We start from the raw sequence: 23,791 nt of genomic DNA on the forward strand, positions 1-23,791 counted from the left end.
TTGTTTCTTTCTGATCTTTTTAACATTCCATTTGAATGCTTATCATTGCACATTACATTCCTATAAGAAATACTTAATACTAAAAAAATAGAAATTAGTTTCTGTTTAAAGTAATGATGCACAAGATGTCGGTGGTTTTCTTTCTGCAGGTAATTAGTGGCCATTTAGGATGGGTGAGATCGATTGCAGTGGAGCCTGGAAACCAGTGGTTTGTTACTGGGTCGGCTGATAGAACAATCAAGGTAAGTTAACAGTATTCTTAATGGTACTGTAGTTTTTAATGTTATACTTAATGTACAATTGAGTCAAGTCTTTGGCTTTTATTTTATAGGAGATGCTATGTTTATTTTTTGTAACAGAAGCCTTTGCAAAACCACTAAAACACTTCAGAAGGAATTATTTTCAGTCAATCTCAATAATGCCACAAATTATTGTTCATTTTACATTTGCTTTTGGAGACGTATGGAGAGCTCATGCCATATTAACTGTATTGCATTGTGTTTAATCATTTTGGGGGCAGGTAGTTTTTATGAAAAGAGAAAAAAAACCTCAGGGTCTGTAAACACATGATCACAGTTCAGGAAAGCGGATTTTACAATGTATGAAACATTTTAAAACACTTAATTACGTTCTATGACACATTCTAACCTGCCATAGTTAACTACGTAATAATTGTGCACTGTGATGCTGAAACAAAATTAAAAAAAAAAAAATTAATATATGTTTACTTTTTCTACAGATCTGGGACTTGGCAAGTGGCAAATTGAAATTATCTCTTACTGGGCACATTAGCACCGTGAGAGGGGTTGCTGTTAGTTCACGGAGTCCATACCTTTTCTCCTGTGGAGAAGATAAGCAGGTTAAATGCTGGGACCTGGAGTATAACAAGGTATAGATATCTATAATTATTTGTAATTATAACTTTTATTATAAAGATTCTTTCTTTTCAAATGTAATGAGCATATTATAATTTACAAAGAAATGCTTGACAGTGTTGTAACCAGTAGTTCTATCTGACATAACCTGTTTCAGTTACATGTGCATAGTATAGAATGGCAGAATGGGTGACAAGTGTATGTCATTTAAATAAAATAGCAAGGACACAAAATCAATTGAATTAAAATTGCAGTTTCAGTTTAATTGTGTGTTCTGAATCAAGAATATGGTCAATTCTGCAGTATGTGCATTCAGACTCTCAGTACTTTAAACTCTCCATGATATTACTAGAGGCCCTCTGAATAAGCATCTCATTTGCTGTAACCAGTAAAATCTATTGGATGATGATATACTTTATTAATCCCCAAGGGGAAATTGTCTTTTCACATGACCCTATGTGCCACATGACCTAAAGCACACAATGATAAGAGTATGTGAGTGTACGTTGAAGGAAGAGAGGGCAAGTAACTTTGCATGAAATTATAAATAAATGTTAGTCAAATGCCATTTTCTCATGAAGATGAAAGAAAAAAAAAATCTCAATACCAATGTGAACAATTAACTAAGGATACTGAAATAAGGCTTCTCTTCTGTTGTTGTGAAACTTTTTTGGGTTTATAGAAGATGAAAACGACAGGCAACAGCATGTACTGTGCCAGCAATGTTTCAGTAGCAGCACTACAAGGCAATAGCACACATGTATAAAACAACAAAGCTTCACCATAAAATACCATATCAGGAGGCCATGAAGTCTGTTGGAGGACTGAGTATTTTTTCCAAAAATATTCCGTATTCTGAAAAGCACACAATGCACTGGTTTCACACACAAATCAACATAAAACGTCTGTTGCTACGAGCTGTGGCTGTTGTTGGCACCTGTTCGGCATCTCTGGCAGCAGTGGCTGTGCAGGGGCGCCTTGATGGCCAGCAGGAATGCACGGCAGGTGGGCGACGGTGGCAGTCGCAGTGTGACACAATATGGTTTGTACCGCTTGTCATCATAAGTGGTGGTCCTAACCAGGCGAATGCTGCTGTAGGCATATCCGCTACACAAACGAGTTCAGCACCACAATTAGCTGGGGGCCGATAGGCTGATGCTGGTACCTCATTTCCGTTTTCCATCTCCAGATCGCTTGCATCAAACTCGGGAGTCTGAAAAGTCAGAGTCCGATTCAGAGTTAATATGTAAAATGTCCATGGAGTATTTTGCTTTGCACATTTGCTTTAGTCTCGCCTGATGTTGCTGCCATTTTAGAGGCTGTTTGCTCTTCTATACTCCTGCGTGTGCAGGGAATCGAGGTCAAATCAACAAAGCTATGTAACTTTCCTTCAAGCAAAGGGAGTTGAAACTAAAACATAAGGCCGAGTTTTGTCGCAGTTTACAGCCGATTATCTTCCTCTACCCCTGAATTTCGAAAAGATGTCAACAGAAGCCCTGAAAGAACTAAAGTCTCCGTTGCAACATACATGCCTTACAACTCTGCATAAGGGGCAGAATGTTTAATACCTGTTGGAACTTGACGGATACAGTGATGTATCACTCCCGTAAATACTGTATTAAATGAGAGTTTAAGAAATGATTGATGACCTTGGCAAGCATTACACAATAATAATTAATAATAATAATTCTTTGCTTTTATATAGCGCTTTTCTCACTACTCAAAGCGCTCAGCAGTTGCAGGTTAAGGGCCTTGCTGAAGGGCCCAACAGAGCAGAGTCCCTTTTGGCTATCCCATCTTGCAACTATATTTCAAAAGTTGAATTGCTCTGCCTGTTTGTCATGTTAAGCAAAAACTTAGGCAGACTTGAGACACACAGTATGTTGTGGCTATGACCAATTTATGGTGTTGCAGAACCAATGAACATTAACTCTTCAAGCACACAAACAATAATTTTATTAGTTCAGATATTACTCTGAGAAGTCATTGTCTGCTAATTTTAATTTTTCTCTGATAATTACACTTGTTAAATGGAAGCTCTTGCTTTATGGATTTTGCAAGAGGATAAGATGAGCGACATTCACTTTCTCAGTCACAGTTCATGAGAGAGACATGATTGGAGTAGTTTATATTTATTTATTTAGATATATAAAATATATATATATATATATATATATATATATATATATAAATAAACAAAACTTGGTTTTGTCATTAAAATGTTTGCTGTGTGACAATGTTCACAACCATTGAGTATTTTGAGTACAAATGTACACACCCTGTGTTTACCTTCAAATTAAAACATTTATATAAAGCGGTCTACAGGATTATTGTAATAGTTTTGACATGTTATCGTGCACAAATAAAACAGAAAATGTAGTCCATAAGTGTGCATATTGTTCTTTAAAAAAATAAAAAATAAAAAAAAAACTGAGGTGTCAAAGAAACAGAAGTTAGAATCATGATCACGATATTTTGGCTTAGAATGAAGATTCCCATTTAATTAACAGCCATGTACACCTAAAATATAGGGATTGAGTTGCTTCTAAATAAGGAACTCTTTGGGGACCAGCGTTCACATACACTTCAGGTTCACACATGGAGATGCCTGCATGGTTTCTACCAGTGTCAGATGAAGGGCAAATCACTTTAAAGAAAGAAAAATGACTTTGTCAATCAACCTCTTAGTAGTTGTCCACAAGAGTGCCACATTGAGCAACATACAGTTAGGTCCATAAATATTTGGACAGAGACAACTTTTTTCTAATTTTGGTTCTGTACATTACCACAATGAATTTTAAATGAAACAACTCCGATGCAGTTGAAGTGCAGACTTTCAGCTTTAATTCAGTGGGTTGAACAAAACGATTACATAAAAATGTGAGGCAACTAAAGCCTTTTTTTTATCACAATCCCTTCATTTCAGGGGCCCAAAAGTAATTGGACAATTGACTCAAAGGCTTTTTCATGGGCAGGTATGGGCAAGTCCGTCGTTATGTCATTATCAATTAAGCAGATAAAAAGGCCTGGAGTTGATTTGAGGTGTGGTGCTTGCATGTGGAAGATTTTGCTGTGAACAGACAACATGCGGTCAAAGGAGCTCTCCATGCAGGTGAAAGAAGCCATCCTTAAGCTACAAAAACAGAAAAAACCCATCTGAGAAATTGCTACAATATTACGAGTGGCAAAATCTACAGTTTGGTACATCCTGAGAAAGAAAGCAAGCACTGGTGAACTCAGCAACGCAGAAAGACCTGGACGTCCATGGAAGACAACAGTGGTGGATGATCGCAGAATCATTTCCATTGTGAAGAGAAACCCCTTCACAACAGCCAACCAAGTGAACAACACTCTCCAGGGGGTAGGTGTATCGATATCCAAGTCTACATAAAGAGAAGACTGCATGAAAGTAAATACAGAGGGTGCACTGCAAGGTGCAAGCCACTCATAAGCCTCAAGAATAGAAAGGCTAGATTGGACTTTGCTAAAGAACATCTAAAAAAGCCAGCACAGTTCTGGAAAAACATTCCTTGGACAGATGAAACCAAGATCAACCTCTACCAGAATGATGGCAAGAAAAAAGTATGGAGAAGGCGTGGAACCGCTCCTTATCCAAAGCATAGCACATCATCTGTAAAACACGGTGGAGGCGGTGTGATGGCTTGGGCGTGCATGGCTGCCAGTGGCACTGGGACAACTAGTGTTTATTGATGATGTGACACAGGACAGAAGCAGCCGAATGAATTCTGAGGTGTTCAGAGACATACTGTTTGCTCAGATCCACCTAAATGCAGTCAAATTGATTGGGCGGTGTTTCATGATACAGATGGACAATGACCCAAAACATACAGCCAAAGCAACCCAGGAGTTTATTAAAGCAAAGAAGTGGAAAATTCTTGAATGGCCAAGTCAGTCACCTGATCTTAACCCAACTGAGCAGGCATTTCACTTGTTGAAGACTAAACGTCAGACAGACAGGCCCACAAACAAACAGCAACTGAAAGCCGCTGCAGTAAAGGCCTGGCAGAGCATTAAAAAGTGAACATTTTATTTCCAGTTATTTCATTTGTCCAATTACTTTTGAGCCCCTGAAATGAAGGGATTGTGTTCAAAAAATGCTTTAGTTGCCTCACATTTTTATGCAATCGTTTTGTTCACCCCACTGAATTAAAGCTGAAAGTCTGCACTTCAAGTGCATCTGAGTTGTTTCATTTAAAATTCATTGTGGTAATGTACAGAACCAAAATTAGAAAAAAGTTGTCTCTGTCCAAGTATTTATGGACCTAACTGTATGCAGAAATCTATAAATTTGTCAGATAAATGACAATAGAGGTTAGAATAAGACATAATGTGTTTTGAAAGCTGGAGGTACAAAATTCTGCATTAAGGATGGATTCTGTGTTCTACAATGGTGGCAAAATTCATCAGTTGGGTTTGTAATTTAGTAAATAGCTTGGATTAATATAATACTTCTATTGTCTTTACCGAATTGTAAGATGTATGTGCTTGTAAGTTTTGTCACAGCCCTTATTTATAGACATGACTTTATTTGCTTTAAATTTCTATTTTTTTTTTTTTTTTAGGTTATTAGACATTACCACGGTCATCTCAGTGCCGTATATGATATTGATTTGCATCCAACAATTGATGTTTTAGTTACCTGCAGCAGAGACTCTACAGCTAGGGTGAGTTGGAAATTAATTCTTTGTCTAGGGCACTAAAGTTTGTTGTTCTTAGTCTTTAGTTGTTTTTTGTTGGTTTTTATCTTCTTTTTTTTCCTTTGATGTTTACATTTACATGCTTACATTGTTTACAAAAGTTTTGTTAGCATTTTAAAGGAGCCACTGCCACAGCTGACTCCTTTTCTGGCCTGCTGGTACCTTTTGCTTTCCACCGGTGTGTTCACCAGTGGGTCCTAGGATTACTGCTGTCAGAGGCACTAACAACCTTTTAGCCATAACTCCTTGCAAATGCTTCCACTACTAAGGACTCGAACAGGCTTTATTTGCAGTGTTCTCCCTACCGTCGCCTGGCTAATTTAGTTGAGCGCCCGGCTGTCATCTCGCATGACACTGTGAGATGACAGCTGCAGATCTACAGGCACAGGCAGATCTAATGTTCTGCAGAGATGGCAAGAGACGAGTAGGCATGCGGGCAAATATTTTAGAAGCAGGATTGCAAGTGGCAAGGGAGAGGTGCGGGACAGGATGTTGCCATTCACTCAATGCTGAACAAGCTAATAGCGGGGACGAGGCAGAGCGGAGTTCACAAGCAAAGAGTATGGGGAGGTGGGCTTTCAAGAGCGGGGTGTACATGGTAATAGCGGAGGCAGAGCAGCTTAATACAACAGCAAGGAGTATGGAGAGGTGGGCGGGTGAGAGTGGGCTGTACATGCTAATAGCGGGAGATAAGCAGCAGTTCACAAGCAAAGAGGATGTGGAGGTGGGTGGGCAAGAGGAGGACTGATAAAATAAAAAAAAGACTTGTGGAACCAGCCTGTCAGATATCAGAAAAAGGGCGTCAGGAAGTGACGTCTCTGTTCTCAGTGTCCGTGCAGTCTGTTTAGTGCTGCTAAGCGTACAGCTGCTCTCTTCTTGTTTGGTACATAGCAAACATATATATATATATATATATATATATATATATATATATATATATATATATATATATATATATATATATATATATATATATATATATAGGTGCTGGTCATAAAATTAGAATATCATGACAAAGTTGATTTCTTTCAGTAATTCCATTCAAAAAGTGAAACTTGTATATTAGATTGATTCATTACACACAGACTGATGTATTTCAAATGTTTATTTCTTTTAATGTTGATGATTATAACTGACAACTAATGAAAGTCCCAAATTCAGTATCTCGGAAAATTAGAATATTGTGAAAAGGTTCAATATTGAAGACACCTGGTGCCACACTCTAATCAGCTAATTAACTCAAAACACCTGCAAAAGCCTTTAAATGGTCTCTCAGTCGAGTTCTGTAGGCTACACAATCAGGGAAAGACTGCTGACTTGACAGTTGTCCAAAAGACGACCATTGACACCTTGTACAAGGAGGGCAAGACACAAAAGGTCATTGCTAAAGAGGCTGGCTGTTCACAGAGCTCTGTGTCCAAGCACATTAATAGAGAGGCGAAGGGAAGGACAAGATGTACAAGCAAGTGTACAAGCAATAGGGATAACCGCACCCTGGAGAGGATTGTGAAACAAAACCCATTCAAAAATGTGGGGGAGATTCACAAAGAGTGGACTGCAGCTGGAGTCGGTGCTTCAAGAACCACCACACACAGACGTATGCAAGACATGGGTTTCAGCTGTCGCATTCCTTGTGTCAAGCCACTCTTGAACAAGAGACAGCGTCAGAAGCGTCTCGCCTTTGGACTTCTGCTGAGTGGTCCAAAGTTATGTTCTCTGATGAAAAGTAAATTTTGCATTTCCTTTGGAAATCAAGGTCCCAAAGTCTGGAGGAAGAGAGGAGAGGCACAGAATCCATGTTGCGTGAGGTCCAGTGTAAAGTTTCCACAGTCAGTGATGGTTTGGGGTGCCATGTCATCTGCTGGTGTTGGTCCATTGTGTTTTCTGAGGTCCAAGGTCAACGCAGCCGTCTACCAGGAAGTTTTAGAGCACTTCATGCTTCCTGCTGCTGACGAACTTTATGGAGATGCAGATTTCATTTTCCAACAGGACCTGGCACCTGCACACAGTGCCAAAGCTACCAGTACCTGGTTTAAGGACCATGGTATCCCTGTTCTTGATTGGCCAGCAAACTCGCCTGACCTTAACCCCATAGAAAATCTTTGGGGTATTGTGAAGAGGAAAATGCAATACGCCAGACCCAAAAATTCAGAGGAGCTGAAGGCCACTATCAGAGCAACATGGGCTCTCATAACACCTGAGCAGTGTCACAGACTGATCGACTCCATGCCACGCCGTATTGCTGCAGTAATCCAGGCCAAAGGAGCCCCAACTAAATATTAAGTGCTCTACATGCTCATACTTTTCATGTTCATACCTTTCAGTTGGCCAACATTTCTAAAAATCCTTTTTTTGCATTGGTCTTAATTGATATTCTAATTTTCCGAGATACTGAATTTGGGACTTTCATTAGTTGTTAGTTATAATCGTCAACATTAAAAGAAATAAAAATTTGAAATACATCAGTCTGTGTGTAATGAATGAATCTAATATACAAGTTTCACTTTTTGAATGGAATTACTGAAATAAATCAACTTTGTCATGATATTCTAATTTTATGACCAGCACCTGTATATATACACAGTTGTTTATGCATTAGGTGTGTTCTGTGTGCAAAAATCCTTGTAGAACTCACTGTGGTTCCTGTTAAAGTGACCCCATCTGCCATTTTTATATTTGCTCATATTTGGACCTGCATCCATATTGGAAAAAGTGTGCAGAAACCCTTGCAGCACACACTGTGTCCTGAGCAAAAGTTTTGTCCCTGAATTGCTGAGGGTTTTGTTAAAGTGACCCATCTGCCATTCCATTTTTTGTTCATATCTTGCCCTTCCGTAGTGCAAGTGTGCATTGAATATCCAACAGGCTCTCACTTTCCCACTCAAAAGTCTTATTCATACTTATTCATAGGTACTTTTAATTGTTTCCAAACGTTTTACCAACATGAGCAAAAAAAGAGTTCAGAAAACAACACTGCTCAGTTATTTCAGAAAAGAGACGCCACAAACTAATGAAGGTGCGGCGTCAACTCCTGATGTGGCAATTTCAGACAAAGATATTGCAGAGACCTGGGGCCTCATGTATAAACGGTGCATACGCACAAAAATGTTGTGTACACCTGTTTCCACGATCACATTGCAATTTATAAAAACTAAACCTGGCATAAAGCCACGCACATTTTCACGCTAGCTCAATCCCTTGCGTACGCAAGTTTTCCACTTGGTTTTGCAAACTGGCTGCACCCAGCATCAAAGCAGTGTTACTGTTCCTGTGTGGTTTCCCTTTAGTTTTTAGATTCACATCCCTGACGCGGCTTTATCAAATGCACTGAAATTAACCGCATATCGTTTATTAGTTTAAGGCATCTGATTGTAATCAACCCATAACCATATAATGGTGCACTGAATGGCCAAACGTTTCTAAATACCATCACTGCTTTAGTGTTGTTGTTCCCAGTGCACCACTGAGTACTTAACCCACTATATCTGAGTGTGGAATCACAGCTGTACAGCAGCTGATTGGATTATCGGGATACAACATCAAGCAGAAACTGCCTCAGCCATGCGTGCAATCTATTTGAACTGTTCCCAAACGGCAGATGCTTCAGAGCCTTTTCTGTAGGGACCTCACGGTCCAGAAACAGTTTCATCCCAAGTGCTCTAAATGCACTCAATCAGTCCATCAAGTGCTCCTGGTAGAACTGTTTGTATTTATAAGTACAATCACCTCACTGTAAATTTGCACTATAGTTATAATATAAAGCACGTGTCTACATTTGATGATGACTGGCTTCTCGATCTAAAGTCGATTTAGATTTCCAAGCGCTATCTTTTGGAGCTCTTGATATCATTTTTAAGATGAAATGCAATAAAACATGTTTATTACAATATACAGATAAGTTTTAAACTTGTGAGGACACTGTGGCGCAGCATTAGCAGCGATCTGGTGCCCTGTTCATGGATTGTTCCTGCCTTGCGCTGTATGCTTGCTGGGATCGGTGTGACCCTGGATGGATAGATGGATGGAATAATTAAACATGTACTACTAAGATATTTCAATGTTTCATAAAAGTTTTGAAGAATCCACATTCTGAGTGTACAGATGGCTTAATGTCTATAACAGAGCTGATCGTGTGGCGATTGGTTACTTGGAAAAAAAAAAGAAAGGAAGGACAGGAATTGGAGTTCAGTATGTTTGAAAGAGACAGTACAGTGATCCCTCGCTATATCGCGCTTTGCGGCTTCACTGTATCGCGGATTTTATATGTAAGCATATTTAAATATATATCACGGATTTTTTGCTGGTTCACGGATTTCTGCGGACAATGGGTCTTTTAATTTCTGGTACATGCTTCCTCAGTTGGTTTGCCCAGTTGATTTCATACAAGGGATGCTATTGGCAGAGGGCTGAGAAGCTACCCAACTTACTTTTCTCTCTCTCGCGCTGACTTTCTCTGATCCTGACGTAGGGGGTGTGAGCAGGGGGGCTGTTCGCACACCTAGACGATACGGACGCTCGTCTAAAAATGCTGAAAGATTATCTTCACGTTGCTACCTTCTGTGCAGCTGCTTCGTGAAGCGACATGCTGCACGGTGCTTCATATACTTAACAGCTCGAAGGGCACGTATTGATTTTTGACTGTTTGTTTTTCTCTGTCTCTCTCTCTCTCTCTCTCTCTCTCTCTCTCTCTCCCTGCTCCTGACGGAGGGGGTGTGAGCTGCCGCCTTCAACAGCTTTGTGCCGTGCGGTGCTTCGCATACTTAAAAGCCAAACAGCCCTATTGATTTGTTTGCTTTCCTCTCTCTTTCTGACAGTCTGTGCTCCTGATGCGCACTCCTTTGAAGAGGAAGATATGTTTGCATTCTTTTAATTGTGAGACAGAACTGTCATCTCTGTCTTGTCATGGAGCAGAGTTTAAACTTTTGAAAAAGAGACAAATGTTTGTTTGCAGTGTTTGAATAACGTTCCTGTCTCTCTACAACCTCCTGTGTTGCTGCGCAAATCTGTGACCCAAGCATGACAATATAAAAATAACCATATAAACATATGGTTTCTACTTTGCGGATTTTCTTATTTCGCGGGTGGCTCTGGAACGCAACCCCCACGATGGATGAGGGATTACTGTATTGCTGCAGTAAATTATTTCATTGAAGATCACACACAGCACAGCAAGCATCTTGTAGGAGGCAGGAACAATCTCTAGACAGGGCGCCAGCTCATCGCTACCACTGTGCCACCGTGTCCCCATGTTTAATACATGCTTTAATTCCTTTCATTATGAAAATGATATCAAGTATACATCTTAATATTTAAATTGTTCAGGGAGCTGTAATTTCATGAATGTAATGTATTCTGTGTCCTGTCGGCAAAAGAGAAAGCCCGTTTAAGAAGCATGTAGTGATTCACACACACAGAGTACATAAAAGAACACAGAAAGAAGCATTTAATGTGCTACTTTAGTTACGATGGAATCTGAGAAACTAGTAAGTTAAACAATTTTAAGATGAAGTTTATGACTTTCTACTTTGACAAAATGAAGTACATGATTAAAGTGGAAATTTCAAGACTAAAATTGACATTTGGACAATCTTGAGTGTCCCTATTTTGTTTTTCTTTTCTCTGTACCCTAATATGCTTCCATATGACGCTCAGACGGTGGGCTATGACTCGCCTTTTCATGGTGACTTTGATATCTGACCACTGCTTATTTATTTCGGACACTAAGCGACTTTCTGAACTTGAACTTTTGAGTTTCGCTGCCACTCTGTTACTCGATCAACTTCCTTTTGTTGTTTATATCACTGCTTAAACCAACGAATAGTACGTTTTTCTTTGCCTCCACTTGGTATTCGCTGAAATTCTTCTATTTTCCCCCGTGCTTTTGCCATTGTCTTTTCACAGAACGCTGATCTTAAGGGCTATTTATATTGATTTGTATATTCAAAGAGCCGTAATTCTGGGAGGAGTTGGGGAGTGGCAGCAGGCGTGTGCACGTGCGTTACTTTTCATGCTAACCGGGATTTATGTAGTGGAAGAACGTGGAAGTTGGCGTATGCACAGATTTATCCATCTAGTTTTTTTTTTTTTTTTTGTGCATACGCAGATTTCCGCTTTTGTCCATACGCCACGTTTTAGTGTGAATTCTACGCACGCTGTTATGCATGAGGCCCCATGGAGATACAGAGACCACTCTTGAGGTTTAGTTGAGAGGTTTAGTTCCAGAGCCTATGCAGTACTTAGAGGCGTCTCTGCCACATGTCAATCTCATTACCCACAAGACAAGTTACCTTTCCACCTCACAAGAGCATCTTTCCCATGCCAAGATCTAGTATGATTGGTCCATCTCAGTTTGGCCTCTTACTTGACTGTCATATATTTAATTACATAAAAAAAAATGTTCTCTCTTTTGCTCATACTGCAGGTTTGGGATGTCAGAACTAAAGCAAACGTTCATACGCTGTCAGGACATACCAACACAGTGGCAACTGTCAGGTGCCAGTCAGCAGAGCCTCAGATTATTACAGGTAAAGGATTGTGTAATATTGTGAATAGAATTTTCGGCCCTTTTGTGTTAGGTGTTGGGACATTAGTGTTGAGTTTTGTAACTTAATGTAGATATTAAATAATTGTTTACATTACTACAAATCTTATCAGTAGTTAATTTTATGTATTTATGCTAAACTTTAAGAACAGTGTAAAAATTCTTCAAATTATCTGACCTACCTAAATTAAATAATGCACTCTGGTAAATCTGGATCTTTAGGTAAATTCACAATTTTTTAAAAAATGTGCAGTGGCAACAGTTTTTGATTTGAAATGACAAAGTTGCATTTTTTGTGAATAATTTCAAAACAGTTGTGATATCAGCAGCACACTATACAGTATATAATAAAACTCTCTGGAACCGAGCAGTAGAGAATTACAAATCACAAGTTTTTAATTGAGACCTGCTGGCCATGAGATAACACGCTTATCCCACAAAACCGCTTATACTGCAATTCAGGCTTCAGAATTCAGCATTCCCGTGACACACAATTTTCATGAAAGAAATGTACTGTGTGTTTACTGGTACTTATTATTAAACATCTATAAATCAAAATGCTGAAAAGTAAATTCACATCAGTGTGCAAATATATAAGATACATGGTTTTTGTTATTAACATAAAATATTAGTACTGCAGTAATGTAAGATACTGTATGTTGCATATTAGTTAGCACATGCAAGTAAACATTTTGCTGTACATGTGACACTAATGGCCTTGTAATATAAAGTTACTGCAGTGTGAAGCCATCTAAATTTAAATTTGCCTTTCTGACTTAATAGCAAACATTGCTCCTACAAATGTCCATCCTTTTATTTTCTTCTTGACTGCCTTACTGACTCACTAGCTGTGGGTTCTGACTAAATGTTCAAAGAACTTACAATGTTATTTCCTTTTACGAAAAATGAGAATGTCAATGTTGTGCATAAAGCTGAAACCTCTCCACTGTGAGAATATCCCCTGCAGTTGAAGACACTCGCTCATTCAGTGTGTTTACACGCATAAACGTAATTGAGTTAAGGTGAATAACCCAGTTAAGGCAAACACCTGGTTTCTTAATTTGTGTTTTATATGCACGAGTAATGTTCTAGACTTTTCCTTTGTCAAATTGCTCCATTGTCATTAAACTGTGTAAAATAAGAGTTAAATGTCAACATCGTGACATCACCGTGAATTAGAAAATAAGGATGGCGTCTGTGATCATTTTCTTGTGTTTTATGAATATGTTTAGTCAAATTGACTCTTTAATTATTGGTTTCTGTGACCAGATTGCTTGCAGCAAACTCTTTCCTGCTTGACTATGCAAATGAACCCTGTAAAGGACCCCCAGTGTGCTTCTTGGCTTGCATCCCTTTGATTAAGTGTTTGTCACCCATTCTCTTCTGTTTTTTCTTGCTGTTTTTCTCTATTGCCTCATATCCTTTTTTTCTTTAAGACCTCTCTGTGGTTCCATTTACACCCCCTAAATGCAAGTTATCTTGTTGGGGTACCCTTCCAGCCAAATGAATTATTGCCTCCTGCTGGGAGGCCCCTGAGCATGTTACTGTAGACAACTGACTGTTCTTATACAATTCAATACATCAGGAGTTGTCTGTAGGACGGATTAATGGTGCTTCCAGCAGTGCAATTAGTACTTGGTCTACTGCTGCTCATTTGTGTAAATCTTTTGTAACACCTTGATCTTGTTTTTCTGTCAACTATTACTGCTTTTCATTTACTTTTTTCAGTTGTGGTACGATTGTTTAACTTTCCTCTTCAATGGCGGTTGGATTCTCTCAGAATTTTTTACCCCTTGGCACAGACTGGGTTGGAAAGGGTGTGACAGGGAGCTTTGGGTTCCTTTGTTATGTGTGATTAGTTTATATCCTGTTATTTTGTATTTATTTTTGGGATTCATGTATTTTTTATTAAATAAATACACTGAAAAGATGTATATTGTATTTGAGGAAAGCCAGAACATGTTTTCAGTGTTGCCTAAACACTGTTCTCACCAGTTTCTCTATCTCATGTCGACTAAATTGACGGGTGGAGTCACTGCATCCTCAGTCAGCATTAAGCAACAGGGTGGCCAGCCCGGACACTTTTCTTGCATCTTTGACAAGTGAGCACAATGTGCGAAGTCAATCTACCATCTTCTTGATGAGACTGATGCATGTTTGCCTTCATTCTAAAATAGTACATTCTTATATGACAGTGTTAACTGGTCGCCTTCTTTTCACTTATTCTTGTAGGAACAATAGGAGCACCCAGTATCCTACCTAATTTAAACTTAGTAGCTTTGCCCTACAGGTAAATGTGAGCTGACACTGCAGATCCATTTTAATATGATCCAGCTAAATTACAGTATCTCACAAAAGTGAGTACACCCCTCACATTTTTGTAAATATTGTATTATTTTCATGGGACAATACTGAAGATATGACACTTTGATACAATGTAAAGTAGTCCGTGTACAGCTTGTATAACAGTGTAAATTTGCTGTCCTCTCAAAATAACTCAACACACAGCCATTAATGTCTAAACCGCTGGCAACAAAAGTGAGTACACCCCTAAGTGAAAAATGTCCAAATTGTGCCCAAAGTGTCAATATTTTGTGTTGCCACCATTATTTTCCAGCACTGCTTTAACTCTCTTAGGCATGGAGTTCACTAGAGTTTCACAGGTTGCCACTGGAATCCTCTTCCACTCCTCCATGACGACATCACGGAGCTGGTGGATGTTAGAGACCTTGTGCTTCTCCACCTTCCGTTTGAGGATGCCTCACAGATGCTCAATAGGGTTTAGGTTTGGAGACATGCTTGGGCATTCCACCATCTTTACACTCAAGTTTCTTTAGCAAGGCAGTGGTCGTCTTGGAGGTGTGTTTTTGGGGTCGTTATCATGTTGGCCCAGTTTCTGAAGGGAGGGGAGCATGCTCTGCTTCAGTATGTCACAGTACATGTTGGCATTCATGGTTCCCTGAATGAACTGTAGCTCCCCTGTGCCAGCAGCACTCATGCAGCCCCCAACCATGGCACTCCCACCACCAGGCTTGACTGTAGGCAAGACTTTTCTTTGTACTCCAACTGGTTGCCGCCACACACGCTTGAAACAATCTGAACCAAATAAGTTTATCTTGGTCTCATCAGACCACAGGACCTGGTTCCAGTAATCCATGTCCTTAGTCTGCTTGTCTTCAGCAAACTGTTTGCGGGCTTTCTTGTGCATCATCTTTAGAAGAGGCTTCCTTCTGGGACGACAGCCAATTTGATGCAGTGTGCAGCATATGGTCTGAGAACTGATAGGCTGACCCTCCACCGGTTCAACCTCTGCAGCAAAGCTGGCAGCACTCATACATCTATTTTCAAAAGGCAACCTCTGGATATGACGCTGAACACGTGCACTCAACTTCTTTGGTCGACAATGGCGAGGCCTGTTCTGAGTGGAACCTGTCCTGTTAAACCGCTGTATGGTCTTGGCCACCATGCTGCAGCTCAGTTTCACGGTGTTGGCAATCTTCTTATAGCTGAGGCTATCTTTATGTAGAGCAACAATTCTTTTTTTCAGATCCTCAGAGAGTTCTTTGCCATGAGGTGCCATGTTGAACTTCCAGTGACCAGTGTGAGAGCGATAACACCAAATTTAACACACCTGAGACCTTGTAACACTAACGAGTCACATGACAATGGGGAGGGAAAATGGCTAATTGGGCACAATTTGGACATTTTTCACTTAGGGGTGTACTCACTTTTGTTGCCAGCGGTTTAGACATTAATGGCTGTGTGTTGAGTTATTTTGAGGGAACAGCAAATTTACACTGTTATACAAGCTGTACACAGACTACTTTACGTTGTATCAAAGTGTCATATCTTCAGTGTTGTCCCATGACAAGATATAATAAAATATTTACAAAAATGTGAGGGGTGTACTCACTTTTGTGAGATACTGTATATATAGAAGTACATGTTAAGGTTTTGTGGAAACTAACAGTCGACATGGACCTTTTTATGATGTGTGTTGAAGCGGACTTTTGAAGTTGACACTCAATTCTAGTAACATTTCTATGGTGCTAGAATTGTTTTTCTTTTTTGTTTAATTCATCCATCCATCCATCCATCCATTTTCCAACCCGCTGAATCCAAACGCAGGGTCACGGGGGTCTGCTGGAGCCAATCCCAGCCAACACAGGGCACAAGGCAGGGAACCAATCCCGGGCAGGGTGCCAACCCACCGCAGGACACACACAAGCACACCCACACACCAAGCACACACTAGGGCCAATTTAGAATCACCAATCCACCTAACCTGCATGTCTTTGGACTGTGGGAGGAAACCCACGCAGACACGGGGAGAACATGCAAACTCCACGCAGGGTGGACCCGGGAAGTGAACCCGGGTCTCCTAACTGCGAGGCAACAGCGCTACCACTGCGCCTGTTTAATTCATAATCATATTAAGTTTTTAATTTAATGATTCGCAATAAATTTGGATGATAAGAATGGGTTTCATCTTAATGATTTGAACTGTAGAGGAAAAAGATTTGGTAGACAACCAGCTAACCAGAATAAAATTGGAAAATGTTCATTAAACTGGTGATGATAATTTAGTAATATAAATATGTATTACCACCTTCTGAAGTACATTGTAGTACCACTACAGCCAAAATATATCATTTCACAACTAATAGTTGATAATATTTGTAAAAGTGGATAATTGGTAAGAAGTATGAACTAAAATGTTACAGCACATGGTTTCATATTTCAAGTATGTGCTTTGTTAAATATGTTGTTCTTCTTTGTCCACATTCTCTCTTGTTTTACTACAGGAAGCCACGACACTACCATCCGATTATGGGATTTGGTAGCTGGGAAAACCAGGGTAACGTTGACTAACCACAAGAAATCTGTTAGAGCTCTTGCCTTGCATCCTAGGCTGTAAGTATTTGTCAAAGTGCTGTATTTCCTTCCCTTAAAGTCTGATTCCTTTCCGTTTATGAAATAATGAATGGTTTTACTACCACCAATCCACAGAACTGTGTGGACAGATTTGTTGATAGCCTTCCACGATTGTCTCTGAACTGACAAAAATAATTTGTACCCGTTATAGTATCTTACATATTTAACAAAAATCGGACTTTGCTTTAGAGTTTTGATTCAACAGAATATTTCAAAATATAACACAAATGAAAATCACATTGACGGAAAGGATGAGACTTTTAACCTAATATTTTGTCCACAAATTTACAATCCATCACTGCAAACAAGCGATTCCTGGAGCTCTCTCCATGAGTCCTCCACACCTGTCCACAGGTCATTTGACCCACTTGTTCTGAGCAAGCTGCTCTAGCTGTGTCTGGTCTGATAGGGGTCTTCTCCAGACTGCATGTTTCAGATCCTTCCATAGACGTTTGATGAGATTCAAAGCAAGGCTCTGTGCAGGCCCCTTCAGAATAGTCCAATGTTTTTTTCTTGGACAGTCTTGGATGTTTTTAGCTGTGTGTTTTGGCTCATCGTGTTGGAGGATCCATGATCTGTGACTGAGACAGAGCTTAAGGAACCGTGGGTAGTACGTTTTACTCCAGAATGTCTTAGGGGTACCAACAAATGTGTCCAGGCCATTTTGTTGGGGAGTAGGGGGGTCGGGTCGCTATACCACAAGTAAATTATAGTTGTTGTTGTACACCGGTATTGGGAAAAGTGGCAAAAACACTAAGTATAAAAATGGTGTGGTGCCAGCAATTTGGAATTTTTGGTTTCGGAAGTAAACTTCAGTTTTCCTCTCAATCCTCTGCTCACGACACTCACTATTGCAGTTTTGGAAAAACTGTTTTATGGACAAAATGCTTCAAGGGGGACTAATCATACCCCTTCCAGATTCCCTCTACCCCCTTGCTTCGACGCAATTGCAACTTCACAGCTATTAGAAAAAGTGAGAAAGAGGGGTCCTTTCATCGGATTGGTTGACCCAACATTGTTTCAGCCATGGAATGGCCAAATGGGGGAGGCAGCTTGATGGATGAGGTCTCCAAGAGTCTAAAATTACCCAAATCTTATTATGTGATATCATCTACTGTTAAATTCTGCTCCGTACTTCAAAAAAAAATTATTTTTTATTGAGGATTTGTTCTGTTCTGTGTATTGTATTGTATTGTATTAACCCCCTTCTTTTGACACCCACTGTACACCCAACCTACCTGGAAAGGGGTCTCTCTTTGAACTGCCTTTCCTGAGGTTTCTTCCATTTTTTGGGGGAGTTTTTCCTCGTCTTCTTAGAGATTCAAGGCTGGGGGGCTGTCAAGAGGCAGGGCCTGTTAAAGCCCATTGCAGGACTTCCTGTGTGATTTTGGGCTATACAAAAATAAACTGTATTGTATTGTATTACGAGTGAAGCGCGGTGTACTTCTGTGCAGCGTACCAAGAAGGCGAGCAAAAAAAAGGAGTTTTTAGAGTAATTTGTTATTTGGTTCAGAATAATGTCGGTAATGATACTGAGGTCCGAAAGCTGGTATTGATACCAGAGTTAAAATTTTAGTGCTGATCCGTCACTATTTTAGATTTTCAAAGAATTCCAATTCCTGAAATGATGCTTTTCATTTACTGTGCATTTATTGGAAACACATTTACTCAATATATTTAAGTCTTTTTTCACAAATACAGCCTTAAAATGTGGACAAATGAATACGTGAAAGTGGAAATTAGCTGAGAAAAGGGTCAAGGTTTCATTTTTTTGTGTGGTATTGATATTTGGATGTTATGTTTTGATTGTACTATATGTAGTAGTTCATTGATCATGGTAATTTTAACTATTTTTTGTTACTTATTGATCAGTATTACCTTCCTTCCTTGAGACGTTAAGTCAATACATTGAATATGCCAAGATTAGTAGTAGCCTTCTCTCGTTATATCTAATTTTCTTCTGTCGGTCTCTCTCTCTTTATTTTTTTTTTGATCAAACCAGGCTTTAACCTACAATTTCAGTAATTCTTCTGCCTATATTTTCCATAATATTTTATGGTTTGTGTGATCTCATTCCTCTATCAAGAGTGAAATGTGCATGTACACGGCTGCTCAGTGTGTCAGTAAAATCTGAGACAGAAGGCTTTATAATTCGCCAAAAGGTGGCAGCGACAAATGTGTTAGTAGGGCATTTAAACAGCTTGTCCTTACTGTGTTAATCGTTTTATTTCAGGTACACATTTGCTTCTGGTTCACCAGACAACATCAAGCAGTGGAAATTTCCAGACGGAAGTTTTATCCAAAACCTTTCAGGCCACAATGCTATCATCAACACACTTGCTATAAATTCTGATGGAGTTCTTGTTTCAGGAGGTAATTTTTTTTTTTTTTTTTTTTTACACAAATGTATTGTATATTTTGTTTTGTGATCAGAGTTTTTAATCAAATTAAAAAAAAAAAAATCAAACATGCAAATTAATATAAATCAAGTATTGCAATCATAAAAATCAAAAAAGATTCTCCCTATGGCTTTCCCCACCTATCCCACCCAAACCTTCTTGTAAAAGTAGCCCTTAGAGTTTTAAAATCTTTGATGTATATGCAGACTGGGATTAGAGGCATGGTAGAACATTAGAACAATCTAGACGAGCCTATTCTATCCATTTAATTTTTCTAAAATAACATCATGTTTTGAAGGTCCCTAAAGTCCTGATGTCCACCACACTATTTTGTCACTTATTCCACAAATCTGTTTTTTGTGGGAAGAAAAACTTCCTAATAGTTAAGTGAAATTTACCTTTGGCAAGTTTTTGTGTCTCCGTGTTTTTGTTGAGCTCATTTTAAAGTCACCGTCTCGATCCACTGGACTAATTCCCTTCATAATTTTAAACGCTTCAATCATATCTCCTCTGAATCTTTTGCTTAAACTGAAACTGAAAAGGTTTAGTTCTTTTAATTTTTCCTCGTAACTCATCCTCATAGTAGGCTTATGAACCCAAAAAACAATGAAGAAGTGCACTTTGGTTACATCTGTTAAAATACTTTGGTAATATATTTGGCTTGATTATTTTTACGTTTTTTTATGATGCAAATAATGTGTTTGTAGGTATTTGAAATAAGATGTCTAATTTAAAATTGTAATACAGCTTACCATAAAAACTCCAGGATGATGACCTGAAACACCTTTCAATGTGTCATCTCTCTATTATAATAAAAAAATCCTGGGACGAAATGAGACTTTTTATCCGTGACCTTTTCAGAGAGATACTTTCACGTCCTACGAGACAAGGCTTTGTGCCAAGAGATTTCACCACGCTGGGGGATGGAAATAAAAGACAGAGTAGTTGACAATGTAGAATGTCGTAAACAATTCAAAAACATTGGCAAGATACACATATAGAGCAGGTTAGAGATAATGGAAGTAGGAAAATTTGAAAGTCTCAAAAAAAATTATAGTAAAGATTGCATTAGCGCAAACAAATGTAAATTATTACTCCGTGAAATAACGGAACCGTGAAAACAGATCGAATATATTGCTCGGATTTAAACTTTTAAGTCGGAGACTTGTAGATCATCTAATTCGTGTTGACATCAGGGGAAAAAAAAAGTAGTGTTTTTTCTTAATAAAGAGGCGTATCAGCAAGAATTAAAAAGATTTGTTGTTTGGTAAAAGTGAAATCCACAACAGCAGGCAACAGAGATGCAAAGTGGCTGGCGTGTAGCGCAGGCCGGATCAGGGTGAAGCCCCCTAGTATTACAATAAAGTATTAGAAGTACAGACGCTTAGGCCTACTTTTTATAATTAGCATCAGTTGCTAATCAGGTGCCCTCTCATTTGATCTGGTTTCCCGCCTTTATTTTTATCTCCTCCCTCAACCATCACCAGTGAAGATTCTATTAACAGGCTGAATCAAATTTAGACTTCCTCAATACCAACAGCCATCTCTAGCTTGTTCTGGAGAATTCTGAAATGCACATGGGCCAGCTTGCAAGAGTTCTAGTCTCTTCAGTGCATCTTAAGTATGCCATTAGGCTTTCTCCTAGTAGGCCATGACGAAGTACATACAGTCATATGAAAAAGTTTGGGAACCCCTCTCAGCCTGCATAATAATTGACTTTCAAAAATTATGATAACAGTGGTGTGTCTTTCATTTCCTAGAAACATCTGAGTACTTGGGTGTTTTCTGAACAAAGATTTTTAGTGAAGCCGTATTTTGTTGTATGAAATTAAATCAAATGTGAAAAACTGGCTGTGCACAAATGTGGATCCCCTTGTAATGTTGCTGATTTGAATGCCTGTCACTGCTCACACCAAATTGGTTTGATGAGCTCGTTAAACCTTGAACTTCATAGACAGGTGTGTCCAATCATGAGAAAAGGTATTTAAGGTGGTCAATTGCAAGTTGTGCTTCCCTTTGACTCTCCTCTGAAGAGTGACAGCATGGGATCCTCAAAGCAACTCTCAAAAGATCTGAAAACAAAGATTGTTGAGTCTCCTGGTTAGGGGAAGGCTACAAAAAGCAATCTCAGAGGTTTAAACTGTCAGTTTCAACTGTAAGGAATGTAATCAGGAAATGGAAGGCCACAGGCACAGTTGCTGTTAAACCCAGCAAGTCTGGCAGGCTAAGAAAAATACAGGAGCGGCATATGTGCAGGATTGTGAGAATGGTGACAGACAACCCACAGATCACCTCCAAAGACCTGCAAGAACATCTTGCTGCAGATGGTGTATCTGTATATCGTACTACAATTCAGAGCAATTTGCACAAAGAACATCTGTATGGCAGGGTGATGAGAAAGAAGCCCTTTCTGCACTCACACCACAAACAGTTGCTTGTTATATGCCAATGCTTATTTAGACAAGCCAGATTAATTTTGGAACAAAGTTCTTTGGACTGATGAGACAAAAATTGAGTTATTTGGTCAGAACAAAAAGCGTTTTGCATGGCGGAAGAAGAACACCACATTTCAAGTAAAACACCTGCTACCTCCTGTCAAATTTGGTGGAGGTTCCATCATTCTGTGGGGCTGTGTGGCTAGTTCAGGGACTGGGGCTTTTGTTAAAGTCAAGGGTCGGATGAATTCAACCCAATATCAACAAATTCTTCAGGATAATGTTCAAGCATCAGTCACAAAGCTGAAGTTATGCAGGGGTTGGATATTCCAACTAGACAATGACCCAAAACACAGTTTGAAATCTACAAAGGCATCCTGCAGAGGGAGAAGTACAATGTTCTGGAATGGCTGTCACAGTCCCCTGACTTGAATATCATTGACAATCTATGGGATGATCTGAGGCAGGCTGTCCATGCTCGGCAGCCATCAAATTTAACAGAACTGGAGAGATTTTGTATGGAAGAATGGTCAGAAATACCTCCATCCAGAATCAGACACTCATCAAAGGCTATAGGAGGACAGCGTCTAGAGGCTGTTATATTTAAAAAGGAGGCTCAACTAAGTATTGATGTCATATCTCTGTTGGGGTGCCCAAATTTATGCACCTGCCTAATTTTGTTATGATGCATATTACATATTTTCTGTTAATCCAATAAAGCTCAGCCAATGATAAACAAAAATCCAAAGAATTAAGAGGGGTTCCCAAACTTTTTCATATGACTGTATTCCATTGGAAGCACACAGTAGGTATTTTTGCTAGGTAGTCAGACCATTTCACAGGCTCATGGATCCAGAAGAAGAATCCCTCCACTCGGAGGTCCTCCCCAATTGCTAAGGATGTCCATCCCAGCAATTGTGTCCTACTGTCTTGTTGATCAGTACAAGTTCTTACCACTCCCCAGACTTGAGCATCTCATTTTTTCCCTACTGTGCATAGCTGCAAAGCCTGAAAACGTGCAAGGATGCCAACATGAAAGTGAAAAAGATGTTGCAAATAAAATTTCTCAAATACTTGAAATCAAAAAAGTTAAATGCATGAAAGTGGAGAATTGACTGTACTGTTTCAAGTGTTTTTGTTTTGTGTTCAAAGCTGAACAGCTGAATCTAATGTAGATACGAGTAGAGCGCTGATAAGTAGGCCTAGAGGGCGTTTTTTTTTTTTGAGGTGGTTTCAACTTTTTTATTTCTATTTATTTTAGCTGACAATGGCACTATCCACTTGTGGGACTGGAGGACTGGTTACAACTACCAGAAGATTCATGCAGCTGTACAGCCTGGGTCACTGGACAGCGAGTCTGGAATCTTTGCTTGTGTTTTTGATCATTCAGAGTCCAGGCTAATCACTGCTGAGGCCGACAAGACCATCAAAGTGTATAAAGAAGATGACACAGCGGTAAGGTTTAACTTTGTATACATGTGTCGAGTATTAAGAGGTTGCTTTAAATTACTGTTAGAATCATTCATTTGGCAGTTTTATTTTTTTGTCCTTGCAGTATTCTCTTTTTAGGATGGATTCTTCTCAGTTAATTTTACTTAGTTTATTCATTTTTTATTCTTCTTCTACTAGGAATGGTTGAGACAAATTTATTTAAAACGCAATGAATAATATTGTATGCAAGTGTTCTAAGTATATACAGTCATATGAAAAAGTTTGGGAACCCCTCTCAGCCTGCATAATAATTTACTGTACTTGCAACAAAAAAGATTACAGTGGTATGTCTTTCATTTCCTAGGAACATCTGAGTACTGGGGTGTTTTCTGAACAAAGATTTTTAGTGAAGCAGTATTTAGTTGTATAAAATTAAATAAAATGTGAAAAACTGGCT

The 23,791-nt window shown here is 39.2% G+C and overlaps 1 protein-coding gene across 2 annotated transcripts in view; it reads left to right on the top strand.

Moving 5' to 3' along the window:
• plrg1 (pleiotropic regulator 1) overlaps positions 1-23,791 on the top strand; it is a 45,731-nt gene that overhangs the window by 16,837 nt on the left and 5,103 nt on the right. For both annotated transcript variants that reach the window (XM_051928168.1, XM_028791369.2), the window contains exons 8-14: positions 150-242; positions 740-889; positions 5,459-5,560; positions 12,015-12,117; positions 16,940-17,048; positions 19,303-19,442; positions 23,165-23,358. In XM_051928168.1, coding sequence (XP_051784128.1) covers positions 150-242; positions 740-889; positions 5,459-5,560; positions 12,015-12,117; positions 16,940-17,048; positions 19,303-19,442; positions 23,165-23,358 — 891 coding nt within the window. The remainder of the gene's footprint in view (positions 1-149; positions 243-739; positions 890-5,458; positions 5,561-12,014; positions 12,118-16,939; positions 17,049-19,302; positions 19,443-23,164; positions 23,359-23,791) is intronic.

Source organism: Erpetoichthys calabaricus, chromosome 5 (genome assembly GCF_900747795.2).
Source record: "Erpetoichthys calabaricus chromosome 5, fErpCal1.3, whole genome shotgun sequence".
In the NCBI taxonomy this organism is placed as follows: domain Eukaryota; kingdom Metazoa; phylum Chordata; class Cladistia; order Polypteriformes; family Polypteridae; genus Erpetoichthys; species Erpetoichthys calabaricus.